Here is a 19,933-nt window from a genome sequence, read left to right on the forward strand (position 1 = left end):
GACTACCTACAAGGATAAATAATGGTGCTGTGACTACCTACAAGGATAAACAATGGTGCTGTGATTACCTACTAGGATAAACAATGGTGCTGTGACTACCTACAAGGATAAACAATGGTGCTGTGACTACCTACAAGGATAAACAATGGTGCTGTGACTACCTACAAGGATAAACAATGGTGCTGTGACTACCTACAAGGATAAACAATGGTGCTGTGACTACCTACTAGGATAAACAATGGTGCTGTGACTACCTACAAGGATAAACAATGGTGCTGTGACTACCTACAAGGATAAACAATGGTGCTGTGACTACCTACTAGGATAAACAATGGTGCTGTGACTACCTACAAGGATAAATAATGGTGCTGTGACTACCTACAAGGATAAACAATGGTGCTGTGACTACCTACAAGGATAAACAATGCAAGAAAAAGTATTCCAGAATGAAGCAATGTTTCCAGCTCACTCCAACTCCTGTTGTTACCTCAAAATCTATGAGATATTGCTGCCAGTTAGCAAGATGTGATACAGTTAGCATCCAGTTAGTATTACCCCCCCATTATCGTTTTTTCCTTGAATTAGTTGAACATTTACATGTTTACGTCAGTACTTGGTACTCGTAGACCACTGGAATCGGCTATGTGCATCATGTTATTCCTCAAACATTCAAGTGTTGCAATTACTCAGAGATTCTGATTACTGTAGTTCTCATTATTGAGCATCCCCTGATGTTTCATCAGTAACAAATATTCCATTATCCATTATTCCAACAAGATCAGAGGATTAAGTCTAAAACAGATATTAATATGTTAATATTTATTAAAATTTGTAAAAGTTTAATATAATCTTCTTAGCATTAAATATACTCAGCAGTCGTCAAAAATCTAAATTTTTGCTTTTAGCATGCAGAGTGAGCCTGCCTGCATCAGCGACAGAGTTGTGACAGTTAGGTGCGGACCCACTGCCAGATTTCTCTTTTGCATTGTTGTCCATATGCTCTTGAATCTTGGAAGTTTTGCCAATCCCAAGTCTTGGTTTGCCCTTGTTCAGACCCTCAAGAAGTACACAAGCTTTACATACTGGCTGGGAAGAGATATGGCCACAACGCGCACATGTTGCTTGAGTTGGAAGTTTGACACCCTCACGCACAGAGAAACACTCACCTAATTAAACAGCAGTGATTATGTTTGTCAGTAATAAATGTAATATAAAAAATTACTGCAAATAATTAAATAACAGTATGATGTGTAGCCCTATACTGATCTGCATTTAAGGTACAATATAGTGGTGCAGCAGATTCTTCTGCAGTTTAATTCAGCAATACACTAACTCCACACCCAGAGATGTTAAGTATCTAACAATTTCTCCCTCAGGATGTTAGACCAGTGAAACATTTGTTACACATCTAAAGCACTGCAATCTCCCTGACCACCAATATAGCTTCCACAAGGCATGTCTGACTGGTTGTTGTTGTTGTTTTTAGATTCAGCTACTCGGAACAAAAGTTCCAAGTAGCATGGGCTATGGTGAGCCCGTAGTGGACATACCTGGCACACGAGCGGGGCTGTAACTGTTTGACTGGTGGTTGTTGTTGTTTTAGATTCGGCTACTTGGAACAAAAAAGTTCCAAGTAGCACGGGCTATGGTGAGCCCGTAGTAGACTTACCTGGCACAGGAGCGGTGGATTGTTTGACTGGTGATCTCTTACTTATATATAGTCCACCTCACTTTGTGATTAAGGTGAATATTTTACCATTATCCTGTATAATTACAAAGCTTTTGACAGAGAATTGCACACATCTTTTACTCTCTAAACCTACAGCCCTTGGCTCTCTACCTTCTCTCTATTCACATATTTCCAGCTTGCTCACTGGTAGATCTATCACTGCTGTTATAGATGGTGCAACTTATGCCTCTTCCCCCATTAACTAAGGTGTTCCACATAGTTGTATTCAATTGCATGCTCATTTCTTAGTATTCATCAATTATTTTCTTCACAGCACACCTAATGCTATCCATTCTATTTCTAATGACTCTACTTTGCTCTCTTCCTCCAACAATGGTGCAGTGTTAATGTGCTCATCCCACAACTTGTGAATTATATAGTGTGACTGATGCAATAACTTGGCAAATGATACGCTTTTTCAATATATACAAACTTCACTTACTACACTGTTTCCATTTTTTTCTGACCCCCATGCTTCCCTAACCCATGAAAGTTGAAACTTGGGTAATAATGATCATGTACTGCACTGTATGTTTAAACCCAGAATGATAATTACAGTGTTTCAACATTAAGTATACATTCACATCACATTGTGATACAATTCCCATTATGTAGGCGTTTAATTTCTGCTTGTCAGTACCACTCATTATAAAGGGATAGAAATTCCTTGTGATCATCTCAAGAATGTTAAAACAAGTTCATTGTATCTTAACTCACCTGAATGAATAATGTCAATGATAGAAGTTGCCCTAATCTTCTCTAAGTCCTTTAAGAATGATCGGGCATATCCACGATAGGCATTTGGTGAATAAATGCATTCAGTTGAAAAATAATCCAGCTTCTTAAAATAAGCATACATAACAATTTCCTTCTCATATGTATACTTGAATGGCTTAGATCTTGGGATTGTACCTTCAGAACCCTGAAAACATTAAACAATACACATGAAGCTTTTGAAGAAAATATATTATATTTTAACTGTAATTTCTGCACTTCATGTAGGCTATCAAATAAGAGAATATTTTCCAAATCCTCCACTTTGTGAATATTATAGTACACCTTGAAAGTGAAGACATACTAGTGATACAGCACTAGCAGTGTACCAATGTACCACGACCAGCATAAACCCTGGTACTGGTTCACTTCTATACAGCATTAAGAATATAAACTCACAATAAATGAATTAAACTTTTAACTCACAATAAATGAATTAAACTTTTAAGCTAATATTGTATCAGTTTGTGTTGTCTAACCATAAAGTTTCAATATTTTGAAAAAGGGCTTGTTTAGCAAAGTGGTTTAATTTAAAACGAAAGTAAAGCAATGGAGGACAACATCTCAGAAAATTGGTTGAGCACCGATGAGTCTAGCCAATAGCTGGTTGGGTGATGGTACAGGATGCCTCAACCTTGGTTATTAACACTGTACCTCAATAAGCCTAATATGCTTCCCATCCCTGACATTCAGTAATATTAATAAAGCATATAACAGTCAAAAACAGAGTTGAAGGAATGTGAAGCAGAGTATTGTATGTTTGATAAATTGAATGCTAAATTTGAATTCAGCCAGGAGTGGGATGGTTGTCTTTTGTTACCAGATTGTTGTCAAAATATCAGTCATCAATTTTGTTTTCTACTGCTATGACTGACCTCAATATTTGTCTTAAAGGGGCAATATTTGTTTTAGGGGCAGTGGGTGTAGCTACTTAGCTAGGTGTTTAAGCAGTGGCTGTTGGCTCAGATTCTGTCTTCTCAATGGCCCAGTGTGCACCTTTCAGACTCTTGTTCGAAGTAAGGGTTCTGGTGTGCCTTACGGCTCTATGCAGGGAGGCATTCTCGCCAATTGCTCAGGTCTTTGGGTCAGCATGGGGTTCCTCCCATCAGACTTTTTTCTTATATGCCACAATAATGGTATTTTTTGTTGACATCTGAGCTCCTTTTAGCACCTTAGTTTTGGAATACCTGGGAATATATTGATTGGTCTCAGGTTCTTTGGTGGGTTTGGTCCTCCTTTCGCCCTCCAGTGTCTCATGGGACCATCCATCTACTCCTCTACTCTGCAACATCATTCGTGATATATTGGAAAGGGTGTGCTTGTGATGACCACATCCTTCCAGAGGGTCTCATTTCCTACTTGTTCCCAACAGCTTCTCTGGAAACTTACTTCAATCTGGTATGGTAACTCACTTCAATCTGGACCTGTTTGTTCTCAACCAGTACAGCATTATTTGTTCCACACTTTGAATGACCACTCTGACTGAACCATAGAGTGACGGTCTCACTTCATGCAGGTCGGCGTTCAATCTCCGACTGTCCAAGTGATTGGGCAGCATTCCTTTCCCCCCGTCCCATCCCAAATTCTTATCCTGAGCCCTTTCCAGTGCTATAAAGTCTAATGGCTTGGCACTTTCCCCTGATAATTAAAAATGAGTCACAGATCTAGCAGGTGGTTTTGAATGACTTGGAGAGTTTCCCTGAAGATTCGGATTGTCTACTGGCACATTCCATTCCACCAGAGTACAGAGATTGGCTGGGGTTTAGAGTGAGGCACTTCTCGTCCCACTTTCAAAATCTGCTATTTGGTCTGAACCTGGATTCCAGAATTTTAACCAGACTGACTTAAGTGTCTCTTCAGCATCTTCATCTGCTGGGGCTCAGAGTTCTGGCTTACCTCAATGATTGACTTGTTCAGGCCTCCAGTTGTTTAGCTCATGTGCTGGCTAAGGATCCAATTCTTTCCCGGCTCGCAAGCTTTGGCTTTCTGGTCAACTGGTGGAAGCCTTAGTTAGAAGCAGTTGTCTATGAGGAAGTTAGATGCATCACAGCTGGGGGTGTCTACCCTAAAGCAACAATTGTTTACAATGTTTTCCTCAGGGTTAATAATTACCTTCAAGCAGTTGCCTGTTTTGATGAGCTTACAAACTTACAGATTTAGAAAAAACTCATCACAAACCTACTTTGTGGTAGGTTTTTCTAAATTTTTGGTTGATTCTCTAGCTTCTATCACCTTGTAATAAGAGGCAGATAATGGTCCTGGCTCCTGATAGAATCAGGTGGGGCTTCGGAGGCCTGGCACGAGTTCCTAAAGCTCACCAGAAAAAATCGTCAATATATATAACACTTGATTATTTTTTATTGTCTATTTGAATACTGTACCTTGTTAATATCTGATTGTAATTTTGGGGCATCTTACCCAAAGACAATTTTCATACTGTACTTATTTTGTTGTCATAAGTGAAGGATGATATGAGACTGCAGCTTCAATGACTGCCCATGTCTTTAATAAAAATGACCAAGTATCACCACAAGAACTGTATACTGTGGAACCAAACATTGTGCTGTACTTGTGCTCAATATTTTTATTTATTGACAGACATTGTGATCTGTTCATTAGAAATTTAAAAAATCCCATCTCTTAACTTTACCCTTTGCTTTTACTTTATTGGCTATTATTTCTTGGTCACACTTATCAAATGGTTTTACAAAATTGGTGTATACAACATCTTCATTTTCATTTTCATTTCCAATGCTTCCATAATTTTGTCGTGGTTGCAAAAATTTTTGTAGGCATTAAAATTATGGAGGTATTTTAAAAAATACAAATCTTCATTCTCTAAATTAGCACTGATTTGCAGTGTAAACTCATTCTTTACCATAATAATTGGTAAGTTGGCTTTTTAGCACCCTCTCAAAAATATGAATGATGTGTGAAATCAGTGAGAGTAAAGTATAATTTTTTGCCAGTGCTTTTACTTCCTCCTTTGTAACATGGGGTAATTTCTGCTGTTTTTTAGGTGTACATGATGTCACCTACCTTAACAGATTTTCCTTTATATTATATTGAGTGCCTGTGCTGATGATATTTTGCACATCTTTATAAAAAGTGAACTCAAGGAATCTGCCCCCACCCCTCCTCCCCTGGAAGTTGAGTACATGGGAATACTTACTGTACAAGTCAACCTTTGAAGGCTAAAAAAGATCTCCAAAACCAGGGGTCGACTTGTCTGCCAAACATAAAATGTGAACCTTTACCACCGAGAGATAAACAAGTGAAGCGCCCAGCCTAACACTCGTTGTACACCACTTGCCATAACTCACAGCCCATCACAATTATTTATATAATTTGAAATTTGAAACTTGTGAAATTATCAAAATTTCTTGGCAAACTGGTGAAGGAGGGAGGGAGGTAAAAAGGGAGCCAGCCAGCTAGGCAGGAGGGGAGGGAGGCAGGAGGGGAGGGAGGCAGGGTGGGCAGGCTGGCTGCTAGGCAGGAGGGGAGGGAGGCAGGGTGGGCAGGCTGGCTGCTAGGCAGGAGGGGAGGGAGGCAGGGTGGGCAGGCTGGCTGCCAGGCAGGGAAGGAGGGCAGGAGAGAGGAGGCAGGCTGTGGGGTATTTCTTTTCCAAAGGGTGTGGGGTTTAATGTAATATCTGAAATCTACCTTTTTGTGTGGGCCAAGCTCATGAAAAAGTTATAAGAATCTTCCACTTTCACTATCTTCATTTCATTGCTAAATATGGACTGAAATTGTTCTTTCAAGATTATACTCAATTTTTTATTGGTTTTATTGTATGTATCTCCTCTTATACGTTCTGTAAGGGAGCCTACACTTTTGTTTTTTGCTCTATCTCTGATTTTACTGTGAATGTTTGCCTACCTTTGGACGACATTTCTGTCCACCTCAGTGTTTTTGTAATCTTCCTTCTTCCGTATACAATAGTTACTAATGTTCTCTTTAGAAGTTGGCCCTTTAATTTTTGTTGTAGAGGAGCATATTATATACACATTTTATATGCTTCTGCATTTAATGTATCTATACACTGTTTTGAAGTTTGAGAAAACAATGTTGTACCCTGGAATTGGTTAATAACTCAGTTTATTTTTATCCCAGGCAATCCCCTAATTGTTGAAATTAAATTTATTAAATGACCCCTCTCATGAGATGTGTTTTGGACATACAGTATATAAATTTATATTTTTTTTTTTTAACTTCATTGATGTTGTGGTTTGAGTAAGATGTAATTGAGCTTATGATGTCCCTGATTTTTTTTTTTTTTAAGTTCTTCATTATTTGTGAAGATCAGGTTAAATATGTTATCCTTTCCAGCTGGGTCAACTACCTGTTCGTTCAGCACTCACTTGTCGCAGTCTCATTAGCTCTCTGGTGTGTGCTTGTTAGTCTAGGCTCTCCTTTTTTTGGGGGGGGGAATACAGTATTATTATTTCCTATAATCTTCCATCTCAAATTTCAAAGACAGAAATCTCCCAGGATAATGATATACGATACTGCGTTGTCTACGTTTTCCTGGCAGTTCTCATTATTTTTTATCTGTTCAGCATTTTTTTTTTTTGGCTGTTGCATCTGAAGGTTTGTATCTTTATCTATACAGTATGTGGTTCTCAGCCACCTCTCCACCTGGTAACTATCTGCCAGCTGCTGTTTGTGTAGGCACTCTCTCCTGTTATCCAGCTAGTACCTTGAGCTGACTACAGTCTTCATGTACAGGTGGACACCACTCTGCAAAACAGCTTAGTTAAGTTCTTTTCTTTTTTTAAATTTTAAAAATTTTCTTCTGGAGCCTAGGCTCATTTAAGGATGCAATCAAGTGGGACACCTCAAAACAATAAGCCTTGAGTGAAAATTAAAAAAAGCAAACTTACTTGGCCACCCTCAACTCCTTCTTTATTCATGGCCTTCCCTATATGTAGTGTTTTCTATCAGGAAAAATGTGGATGAACTTGGTGAGGTGGACTGTGTTGTGGTTCAGGTGCTACCATCTGCTGGTGGGAGAGGTGGGTGGCTCAACAACTTAAAATGTTGTTTGCTAGGGCACTCCTTGGCAATCTTTGGGTTGCCAAGAAGGCCTTGTAAATACTTTGAGCATGAATGCTTTGAGCTGGACGATTTCCATCTACAAGCTGGACGATTTCCTCAAATGCCCAGAATGTTACCCTGCCCGACTGCATGATTTGCTCTGCCATAGTGAGCAGAATCTTATTTTAAGGGGCAACCAAGCGAGTCTACTCAGAAATGTTCTTTACAAACATCATACACTTAAAGCCTAGTTTACAGACGAGCTCATCAGAAACAAAATAAACAATAATTACCACACTCACAGTTACTATAGCTGTACATCTCTGAAGTCTGGCAATGTCACCTCGCAAAATATTCATCAAGACTGTCTCAGCGATGTCATCTGCATTATGTCCGGTCACAATCTTGTCAACCTTCAGTAAACTGGCTCCACGGTCCAATGCTTGTCTTCTAAACACACCACAAAATGTACAGTTGTTTTTTAGTCCAATCTGAAAAAACAAAACTATGACAACAGTTATGGCTATTATTAAACATGTTCTTTACAGTTATAAACAATGTTCTTTGATAAGATATTTATAATCCTCCTCATCCAAGTCTTAATATGAGACCTGGTATAGTTAATACATTTGTACCAGAGCCTAGTTTTTTCTTTTGCACAAAGTCACATTTTAACACCAGCACTGTGGTGCAGTGGAAGCATTTAATGTGTCATTTTGCGGGATCCTGTGGCAGTTCTCCATAGCCGTATATTTCACTCAAGGGTGTTGTTGGCTTTGTTATTATTTCTGTTTTGTTTAGATTGTCATTACACTTGCCTTCCCTGCTGGTTGGTGGCTGTACAAGCTTGAATGAGTGTACAGCTGAGTACACATCTAGCATCTACTCGCTGTCACTTTGGGCCTTACCATGGTATTGCCATGCTTCAATATATTTTCCTATATCAAGTCTTCACAGGTTGGGGCCTTATGGCATTTCCTGCTAATGTTAAACCTGATTCCGAGTCTCAATATGCGGCACAATGTGTTCAGATCCTTGGAAGAGTACACTGGGTATCTGATTGCATTTTTGGGTCCGCATGTGTGTTTACTACAGATCTCCAAGTGTATGCCCTGGTTTCTGTCCCTTGGCAGATAATGAGGCTCTGTTGCTGCATACAACAGTGCCCCTACACCTGGCTAATACATTAATAAATTCTCCACAGGTGTGTGCCCCAATTTACTGGAGCCTAATTTGAGGGCACAATCTCATGATTGGCCACAATCAGAATTAGGGGTGGATTCGTTAAGAAGTTACATAAGTACGTACTTACAAGTAGTGCATCTTTTCTAAATCTTTGACAGTTGTGTTTAATTTATTAAAAAGCTTATGAGCATCAAATTTTTCCAATCAAATGTTGTTGTTGTTATGAACAGCCTCCTAGTGCTTCACAGCTCATAAACTGTTTAATATATGTAAGCAAAACCACCAAAGATTGAGAAAAGATGTACAGGTTAATAACAACTTGCGTAATTGCTTGATGAATCCGGCACAGGTCCTTAAATCAGAATTTTTTGTTCTTACAAAAACATTGTCATAATTAAAGCTGGTTTAAGCAAATGCACAAGCTGAATAACCCTTCAGCTACAGTTTGTGTTTTATGTCCATTGAGCCAATATTCCCCCCTACAAACCCTGAAACATAACTAGAAAAGTACAAGAGGAGCATTAGCCTACTTTTAGCACAGTAAATACAGTGATACTTTCCTTTTTGGAGGCTATTAAATGTAAAATGCCATTCCACATATGCCATTTAGAGTCCCAGTAGTACAGTACAATCGGTTTCGTTCTTGACTCACAATCGAGAATTCTGGGTTTGAATCCCAGGTGGGATTTGTTGGCTGGGTGCATGTCCTAATCTGCACCCAAAATGGACCCAAAAATGGTTGGGTGCATTTCTTATCACCTAATGCAACTGTTCACCTAGCAGTAAGTAGGTGCTCAAGAGTTAATCAGCTTGTTGTGGGGTTACAGCCTGGGCGGGGTCAGTAATTCAACCTTTGGAGGGAAGGGGAACCTCAATATAAACATAACATGTATGAATACACTCTGGCTGCCTGTTCCCAACACAATGAATTATAATTATAATATCATGGGTTTTCCCAGCCGTTAAGGATTATTTATATATAGATGGATTCTTATTATTTTAACCTATTGAGTAAGGGATATTTTATTTAAATTTTATGGAAAGAACTTGAAAAAGTTGCTGTAACCTGCAAAATTTTCTATAAACTAAGATTAGGTTGTTTATTCTGTGGAGACAATTGTTTGCCTCGTTACCTCTGGGTATCTAATTTTCCTAAATCAATTGCTTGTTTTGTTATGCTTAGGCTTTCTTGTGGTTTACTCTCAGTTTTGGGTTGATATTTGCTCTACCAAGCTTCCCTGGCTTCATAAAGAGTGCCAGGTTGTGGCCCTGGCTTTCCAACCCTTGTGCCACCCTGGCAGGTTGTGGCTATAGGTAGGCAAGGCTGGGGTCTAGAGAGCCAGGTGCATCTATTTAAGAATTGGCTGGACGAGTGCTTAACCCAAAGAGCTACAGAGGGAAGGGGGGTCCTCTCAAAAAAACAGGCTAATGTTATTAATTCAACATCATAAAAAAACGAAAATCAATAATAAATGTCCTACCTGTTGCACAATGCGGTCCATTGTCCATCCATATAATTCTTCGTATGATACAATCTTGAGAGGGATTTCATACTGTTGTTCATTACGCTTCACTGTCTCCAAGCTATCATCCCGATAACCTGCATACACAAGGTACAATGTACAGTATGTCATTTAGGGCTGAATTGAGAATTCTTCAGTGTTTCCTTTCCATCATATATGGCCCAGACAGGGCAGTTTGAAAAGATCTCACTGCATCAGGGATGATGAAGGTCAAACTGACCGCAGGATCTTGCCCAAGGACGTGATTTATGTTCAGAAAAAAACAGGAACTAATCACAAATATGCAGACAATAAGTCACAATAATGTAGCTGAAAATTAATAACCCAACTCACACATGTGAAAGAAATGCATGCGACATGTTTTCTCCATCTTGGATCCTTATCAGAACACAGCTTGAGTCCAGGACGGACCAAAATATTGCCACGTTCCTTTCTTTTCATAAGTACTGTATAGGTATGGTAATTAATCACAAATACTGTAATGTTGCAATGAACTCAACAAAAGATTTTACTAGATATGCATAGTTGACCATAGACAAGTGTTTACAGATACACTATTTTGGTTAAAGGCATTTTTAAAGAAGGACCTGTACATCAAAATCTACATCTGTTAACAAAATAGCATTAAGAGATTAATTATCACTTACCTGTGATTCCTTCATCCACAGAGAGCAATACTAACTTTAGGCCATAATGATATCGATCATTTAATAGCTTCATAGTATATGCCAACACTGTAGAGTCCTTTCCCCCTGTAATAAAACAAAAAATTCATATATGAATATTTAAAAGAACATTAAAAATCTTTCTCTTGCATCAATCCCTAAACAATACACCCTCTACATCTCCACTGTGCTAATTAAATAAAATCAATGTACACTATACAGTAGTTACTTTCTACACAATTATCCAAACATTATATATTGCTAATGCTTCGGGATGTGAATCCTCGTAATATTATTACCCTTATTTCAAATATTTACTGTATTTCAAAAATTTATACATTATCTTATTGGCTACAGATCCATATTAATCAAGACTCCCAGATCCCTTTCTCAATTTAATTTTACAATTTCACTATTGTTTTGATGACATGTGGTACATCTCTTTTGATTTTTTGTTTCCAAGACTCAGAACCCTACATTCATTAGCACTGAGCTGCATCTAACAATTTACAATCCATTTAGAGGGCTGTTGAATTTCTCTTCTAATGTTTGTCTTTGCTTTAATTTATTATCCACCCTAATTTAGCATCCTCTGCAGAATTACTTCTGTTGCTAGTCACTCCAGTATCTAAATAATTTATGTATACTGTATAGTGAGCAATAAAGATTCCAGACCAGAGCCCTAGAGTATTTCACCTGCAACTCTCCCATATTCTAACTTTACTCCATTTATGGTGACCGTGTGTTTCCTGCACAATATGCATGCCCTGATCTAGTTTAAAAAGTTCCCTTTAGTACCATGCATCTCTACTTTTGTTATTAACATTTTGTGTGGGACAATAATAAAAGTATTACCCCTGTATTTAGATTTATACATACGAAAGGGTCAAGGACCCTCAACTACTGGTTGAGGGTCCTGTAATACAGTTGGGTTCATTCTCGACTCACAATAGAGAATTCCGGGTTCAAATCCCGCCGGCACAGAAATGGGTGGGCGCGTTTCCTTTTACCTCATGCCCCTGTCCACCTAGCAGTAAATAGATACCCATGAGTTAGTTAATTAAGCTTGTTGTGGGGTGGCAGCCTGGGCAGGGTCAGTAATTTGACCCTGGGGAAGGGGCCCTCGATAAAAGCCTAACAAGTACTGTATATATAATCTGGCTTCCTGTCTCCCGACACAATGAATTATAATTATTATTATATAATACAGTACAGTATAGTATAATAATATTTACCAGGCTACTTCAGACACGTTGGAAATAACAAGAAAATTTGTTGAACAGTGATGCTTTTGTAAGCCTTGTTGTTAAGTCATTAGTCTATATCTTTTAAGAGAGCAAATGACATTTGCAATTATCGCTAATTAATTTCTCACAATTGATGTTAAACTATCAGAATGGTAATTAGATGCCAGTGATCTATTGTACCTTTCTTAAAAATTCAGACTAAATTTACAACTCTACACAACTCTGGAACAGTTCCCAACTTGAATGATTTATTGAATATGGTGTACTTCACAAGGGTTCTTTTAGCTCTTCCTTGCAATCTTTCAAGACCTGGAAAATACTTCTCAGGCCCAGGGAACTTGTTTGAGTTTAGGTTTTTTAATGGTTTGTTCATTTTTTCTGAGGCAAAAACTCGGCATTTGGGAATTAAAATCTAAACAAAAATCCGTACACAAAATATCTTTATTAATTTTACCTGAGGCTGCAATGGCAACATAGTCGCCTGGGGTGAAGAGATTTGCTGCAATGACAGTATGATGCACCTCTTCTTCGAAGGCCCAGAAGAAGCATTCTTTACAAAGAGCATCTCCTGTTTTAGGTCGCTGCCAAAATAAAAGTACCTATATAAGATATATAAACTACTTTTATATTCCACATTTGCCAGGTGGCAAATGGGCAGTGAACAGTGGCACAGTGGCATGAACACTGCAACACAAGTGGAACAGTGGTACAGAACAGTGGCAGACACATGTGATGTAGTTTTATATGTTTCTAAAGATTACACAATCAAACATTAACTTTATGACTTTATCTAGTAGAACATCTGGAGAGAGAGAAAAGCCTTTATAATGCAACCTAAGCATGGGTTTATGCATAGCAAATCTTGCATCACGTACTTAATAGAATTCTATAACAAGGTGACAGAGAAAGGTGAGCAGATTGAATTTTTATTTTTTTTACTACTGTATCAGGAATCAAACTATTTTCCATCGATTAATATTTAACTCGATCAAATGCAAAGAAACCCTCATAAAATGGGTATTATCAGCCATGAATGCAATGTTTGCCAAAATAATAACTGCCTTTAAATATCTGAATATGGATATATTCAGAACCTTGTATACAGTATATCAGAAAAATTTCTGGAGTATAGAGTACCAGCTTGGAGTCTATCTTTTTAAACACAAAATATTAAAGGCATTAAACCTCAAATCGCTTGAAAAGAGAAGAATAAGTTAAAACCACACCACCACACACAAATCCTCAAGGGAATAGACATGCAAGATTAGGATAGTCTTCAGCATGGGTTGTACACAAACAACATGACACTGGTGAAACTATGTAAATACCCGAAAGAATCAGCTACTGTAGAAGTAGACAAGTAGTGCAACCCATTTTTTACCTAAAATGAGTGTCAGTTGTTTAAATATCCTTTTACCTATTGTAATATTAGTAAGTCTATAATATCTAATGGATAAAAAAATGCAAGATACTAGATATAATTTTATCTAAATATCTTAATAATATGTGTAAAGTAATTTTGCAATGTGGCCCAGCACCACCACCCTACTTTCACTGCATGTTGTTGGCTGTGAATAAAAATGCCTTCCACAGTATCATCAACAGTGGGACTATTCTAAATTAGTTTGGTGACCCTCCAATTATTTCTTAACATAAATGAGGCCACCTGTTATATTTTATAGTAACCACACAACCTTTGGTGTAGATTAGACACCAAAAGTTGTCTATCTTGACCTTAGTAAGGTCTTTAACACTGTACCCTATGAAAGGTTAATCAGGATGGCTGAGACCTGCAGGATTGGAAGGAGTTCATAAATGGATAAGAGCCTGGTTAAAGAATAATAAGCATAGAGTTAGCATCACCAGGGTGTAGTCAGAGTGGAGAAATGTCACTAGTCTTGTGCCCTAGGAGTCGGTATTGGGGGCCTTTTTTGTTCATTATATATGTCAATAACCTAGATTTTGGGATGAACAGTACTGTAATGTTAGTAAATTTGCAGATAAAGCAAATGTTGGGTGAAAAGTAAACTAAACTAAAATATTCTGTGGGTCTCCAGAAAGACTTTATCACATTGCAAAACTGAGCAGAAAAGTGGCAGAAGTTCAACATTGATAAGTGCAGTCCAAAACTTGATAATGATAGTAACCCCATCTACTGGGTGTATGATGCAGATTTGGGCAAATCATGTTGTAAAAGACTTAGAGGTCATAATTGGCAGTGACATGAGACCTGGGCAGCAGTGTGTCAACATGCATAATGAAGTGAATAGAATGCTTGATTTAGGATAACCAGACTGATTCCTGGTATTCAGAACCTTCCATACTAAGAAGTTTGGCCTACAATTCCTGGTCAGAACCTCTAACAATATCTATAAGGTGGAGAAGATCAGATTTAGGAAAGATATGGCACAGTATTGGTTTGGTAACAGGGTGGTAGGTAAAGTATTGGTTTGGTAACCGGGTGGTAGGCAAAGTATTGGTTTGTTAACAGGGTGTTAGAAGAGAGGAATAGGTTTCTGGCCAACATAGAGGCAAATGGTATAGCTAGCATTAAAAATAAGCTTGATAGGTACATGGATGAGAGGGGATGGCTTTAGATGGGCACCACCCTGTAGCTAAGGTTGAATTTGCTTACAGTGCGATTAAATTAAGTTTCTTTTAACAATGTTTGTAAGATCCTCTTATGTTTAAAATATGTTAGTACAATATTACTGCAGGTAAAGGTTTAAATGAAAAAATATTGATATTTTATTTTGAAATTCCTCAACGGACATATCATTTGCGGTGCTACCTCTGTTCGAACATTAACTTCACCTGCTGCATGACAACCATCTGTTTATGGCCAATAAAAAAGTAAATACAGTGACTGACTCTGTAAGTTAGCAACTGCCCTTATAGGTTTTTGCTGCATTCCGTTGTGTCAATCCTCTGCAGTCTACACTATGGAATAAGAAATGTAAAAGTACTGTAGCTCTCAAGCAACTGAGAAGGGAGCCTTTGCACCATGTTTAGCATATATTAATGAATTTTCAGATGTAGTCTATGAAAATAAATTGAATCACACATTGGAGTATTATGATATCCCTGATTGGTAAATCAATTCTTTTGATACAAGGTAAGTATCAGGAGAAAGTGCAAAGCCATTATGACTATATGGCACTTCGAAGGAATGAGGATAAAGATTTGGGATAGGGAGGGAGGGATGGAATGGTGCCCAACCACTTCGACGATCGGGGATTGAACACCGACCTAAAAGAAGCGAGACCGTTGCTTTAAAATCTCATCATGAAAATGAATTAAGAATCTGGCTAAATACATTTTTACTAACAAGATTGTGCTGTTTCTGTTGTTGCTGTCAGATATAAGAGAAAGTCATTAAGTTTAATATTTATTGTAATTAATTTACTAAAGATGTTGATAACTTGATTTAATTATAAAAAATAATAGAACACATAAAAAATAAAAGATTCATGACATGCCTTATTTTGTCTCGGCTCAATGCAGTCGACAAAGGTGACTACAATCAAGTCTGAAAATACTGCTGGCCAATTACTAAAGAAATATAGATACACAATTATGCAACACGGTGGGTAGTGAGAGTAACTTGACGCCCTTACCTTTAATACAGCATTCCTCTGGCAACCGGTATTACACTTTATTGGCATTTTTTCTACTGTAATAAAAAGTAATATATTATTAATATGCAACTTATTTATTACTTTCTTTTAATTTATTTATTCAGTCATTTGTTTATTTATTTATATACAAGAAGGTACATTGGGTTCATGAGAGTACATAACATTGATGTTTTACATTCTTGTAAAGCCTGCCACTGATCTGTTATCCACAAGACAAGTCTGTTGAGTTAGATACAGTATTTATGTATGATATTTGCCATTTTAATTGGACAATGCATCATAATGCATGAAACAGATAATTTTCTGTATGAACAACTGAAAATAGAAAAGATATTTATTCTGCTTCTTTTGGAAAGTTGATCATACAGAAAAACATGCAGCACTAATAAGGCATAGTTCTAGAACAGTCAGAATAACGAACCCTTGCCTAACCAAGGGATTGGAGATAAGTCAGAGACCGAAGAAGGGTAAAGTCACCCTTCTCCATTATATAAGGGTTACAGCATAATTTGATATGAATAGAAAGAGGATATGTTGGTCTACAATCTGATACTATAATGAAAGCTGTATATGCAATACCAACTGGGTTATTAAAATAAACTAGTATCCAGAATTTTAAAAGTGAAACCAAGTTTCTGGACACTATAGAGCTGGACCTAGATTCACGAAGCTCCATGTATTTCTTCGAAAGTAAGTGTACTACGAAGGTTCTTAAGTATTGTCTAAGAACGTTCCTACGTCCAATTCAGAAAGATATACTTACGAAGATTTTAGCAACTTCACTCAAGATGTCACTCGCTAGATGTCACTAGGGCTTTTCGTTTGGTCAATCAGAGAGAAGGTAACATTTTTCATCTTACAGCTGTAACCAATCACGACACTGGCATATCGGAGCTTATCCATATTCAACAGTGGCATTTAGTGATAGTAAATGCTCCCACCAGCCCAGGATCATTACCTTCTCACATTTCATGTTCACCAGTGTTTATTTACTTAATAACTACTGGTATAATATCTTGCTATTATAAAACTAGTTCTAATATCATAAAAGACATATTTACTACAAGTTTCAAAAAGAGAATGCATCACGAAGGACTCCTCCTTGATGACTCGCCAGCTAAAATGTATGTTTATAATAAAATCGATCCTCCGTGTTGTGTTGTAGAGAAAAACCGAGTTATATCCAGTTTACGTAAAGCTATGAGTGGTCGAGAGCGTCCTTAGCGTGACGGAGCATACTTACGAAGATTTTCATACTTAGATGCCTGCCTGAATACCGGCGTAGCCGCTACGAAGATGCTAAGAAGGAAAACGTTCGTAAATACGTACGTAACTGCTTCATGAATCTGGCCCCGCTCTCCACATGGTAAAACATATCACCCATTTTAAGGGAATTTGGCCAATATAACCATACGTACTATGGGTTATATTATATTTGACTTTGTTTTATTACTATTAGGTAACACTCCTAGAATAACAAACCTAGAGATTTAGCCTTATGGGTGTGGTGACTAGTACTGTACTCGGATGTGTCAGAGTATCACAATGTTTGGTAGATTATTTCTCAGGAACTGCAAAGCATTAAGATCTAATATTATGATAAATACTAAGTGTTAATACTCTGGTTTTCATACTGTTTGGTGACATTTTTTCATCACTTCACAGGCATCCAGAGACTAGCAAATCAAACACCCATATTCACTGACTTATTTCTTGGAAACCACTGATGGTTAAAGTTTGATATTAATATGCAAGGTAGCATGGTGTGTTTGACATGGGTTCATGACATTTTTGGAGTTCATAGACTAAAAATGGAAGCTAATCTTGAGATCAGTCACAGAATGCCTTTTATTACATATAATGTGCAACTGCTCGCCATCGAGGTTGAACCAGGAGTTCCATTTCTACATGCCGACCCGTGTTATTCTGTAGTCTGACTATATATCTACTTGACAACAGAAGAGAACAAATACACCGAGATAGTAACTATTAAATTTAACAATCAAAATACAAGTTTATAATTTTCTTTTTATAAATTACCATACACCAAATCATGGAAAAATTAATGTACATCAGACAGTCACAGGTGGTGCAGAACACCTAATGATGATGATCTGTGTGAAAAGGCATCTTGCCTTTTTACACAGGTCATCATTAGTGCAGAAGGCTTCTCACTGGTCTAACATATCTACAGCAATGTTTAAGGCTAATCAACATTCAGGTACATATAGTAGTAAAGGCTTCTCACAAAGTCAACACAAGTCCTCTGCAGTGCTAGAGGCTTTTCACAAGTTTACACGTCACCTTAGGCAAGCATTTATCTTAAAGAAGGCGCCAAGCCAGGCAAATGAGTCCTCTAAAGTAATGATTCTTGGCTTCCCACAAGTCCTCTGTAGTACTAGAGGCCTCCCACAAGTCTACACGGGTCCTCTACACTACTATAGACTTCCTTTGAGGTGCTTTCAGGAAGCTACCAACTCACAATCACATGTGTTGGTCCAAGCCGGCCAGTTGTGTTGGAGTAAATATTTAGTTTTGTTTATTTACAATGCGTTTCTATAGTTACATGCCGGATTCGTTTGGATTGCTGACCTGACACTGCACAGTCCGGCTGCAAGACCGTTATGGGGGGGTTATTGTTAATGTGACGACTTATACTGAATTTTGTAACTAGCTCATCAAGATTATAACTTGCTAAGCTAAATGAATTGTAGGGTTCAGTCCCTGAGCCCATTTTGTGCCTTTGTAACCCTTCCACTACCGCCCACAAGATGGGTATGGGGTGTATGATAAATGAACTAAACTAACTTATGGGGGGTTATATTTTACCTGAATTTACACACTTATCTCTTTAGTGACCTCTGCGAGGACAGGAAATAGTACCTATAGAAATAGGAAATAGAACTTGTCAAAGGTGTCCCCATTTGTCCTGATGATTACAGTTGCGGCATCGGCGGGTAAGCGGTTCCATGGGTTTATAACCTTTTGGAAGATAAAGCATCTCCTGTTTTGTCCTGCATTATGTCTTGTTGAGCTTGAAGCTGTTGGTCCTTATTTGTGTTACATCTAACCATTAGAAGAAATCTGGCGGTCGGCGTTCAATCCCCGACCGTCCAAGTGGTTGGGCACCATTTCTTATTCCCCCCGTCCCATCCTAAATCCTTATCCTGACCCCTTCCAAGTGCTATAAAGTCGAAATGACTTGATGCTTTCCCCCTGATAATTAAAAATAGTCTGGATCAATATGCTTCAAATGATTCAATATTTTACGTGTCAATGAGATCAGCCCTGAAATGTCATTGTATAAGAAGAAGAAATATTAAAAATGCTAAATAAAAATATTACATAGGGTTGTACGTCTGATAACATACTACTTGTGAGGGAGGAAATGTATATGTTTACCTCTCAGAATGTTTGGTAATGTGTTTATTTGTGATGTGTGTCTATGTATATATTAACACGTTGTACTGAATGGGGTGAGAATAGCTTGAGCTACCTCATCCCTTTGTGTGTATTTTACCTCAATAAACTTATTTCAATTTCAATTTCACATAGGGTCTGATTATAATTATATATAACTAGCCTTTTACCTATATCTGTTATACATATTGTGGCGTAAAAGTGAGAGAATAGAGCAGTGGCTGTTCCGGCAGGTGAAATGCCAATCACATTAAATAAAAAAAGCAAAACAAAGTAAATAAAACTGCTTTTGACCTCTTTACGGTGTGAGAGCTGCGGGATAAATTCCCAAAGAATGAAAAACTTGAATATTTAATATAACAAAAATGAATAACAAAAAAAAACAATTCCCATATTCTACTTGGCAATAACACAAAACACAATTCAAAAGAAATATAAACATGTGACAGTTACGTTAAAAGCAAAATTAAAAGGTGCAAATTATACTTTATACAAGAACTGCTCGAGTGTACCCACACCCAGGGGAGCGAGAGTAGATCTTGCAGCTTTGAGCACGAAGAGTATTCCGAGGTGTGAATCACTGAGGTCTGGCCGATTGATAAAGATTAAGTCACACACAAGAGGTGGCACGGCCATGAATAGTCCGTAAAGGTCTGACCGATTGATTGATGAAGATTAAGCCACTCAAACAGTGGCACGGGCATGAATAGCCCGT

At 37.8% G+C, this 19,933-nt stretch overlaps 1 protein-coding gene across 3 annotated transcripts; it reads right to left on the reverse strand.

The window, feature by feature from the left end:
• Positions 1-804: 804 nt before the first annotated feature.
• On the reverse strand, positions 805-18,418 carry Ctu1 (Cytosolic thiouridylase subunit 1). 3 transcript variants are annotated; one of them, XM_045745845.2, is made up of 8 exons: positions 18,281-18,418; positions 15,778-15,833; positions 12,615-12,741; positions 10,896-11,000; positions 10,207-10,325; positions 7,834-8,031; positions 2,447-2,651; positions 805-1,166 (listed from the first exon to the last, which is right to left on the reverse strand). In XM_045745845.2, the coding sequence occupies exons 2-8, from the start codon at positions 15,823-15,825 to the stop codon at positions 880-882; spliced, it is 1,089 nt and encodes a 362-aa protein (XP_045601801.1). In that variant the 5' UTR covers positions 15,826-15,833; positions 18,281-18,418; the 3' UTR covers positions 805-879. The 3 variants fall into 3 exon arrangements, with proteins under 3 accessions (XP_045601801.1, XP_045601803.1, XP_045601800.1); XM_045745847.2 differs by having other exon boundaries at positions 7,843-8,031; positions 18,281-18,403; XM_045745844.1 differs by lacking the exon at positions 18,281-18,418 and adding an exon at positions 18,103-18,266.
• Positions 18,419-19,933: the final 1,515 nt, after the last annotated feature.

Source organism: Procambarus clarkii, chromosome 39, assembly GCF_040958095.1.
Source record: "Procambarus clarkii isolate CNS0578487 chromosome 39, FALCON_Pclarkii_2.0, whole genome shotgun sequence".
Taxonomy (NCBI): Eukaryota; Metazoa; Arthropoda; class Malacostraca; order Decapoda; family Cambaridae; genus Procambarus; species Procambarus clarkii.

What these genes read in the sequence shown, in the direction of transcription:
- Ctu1 (XM_045745845.2), bottom strand. Translation starts at nt 15,825, where the DNA reads ATGCCAATAAAGTGTAATACCGGTTGCCAGAGGAATGCTGTATTAAAG. An exon ending in AGAGGAATGCTGTATTAAAG is followed by an intron (nt 12,742 to 15,777) that starts GTAAGGGCGTCA and finishes TTATTTTGGCAG; the next exon opens with CGACCTAAAACAGGAGATGC. An exon ending in CTATAGTAACTGTGAGTGTG is followed by an intron (nt 2,652 to 7,833) that starts GTAATTATTGTT and finishes TAATGTTTTCAG; the next exon opens with GGTTCTGAAGGTACAATCCC.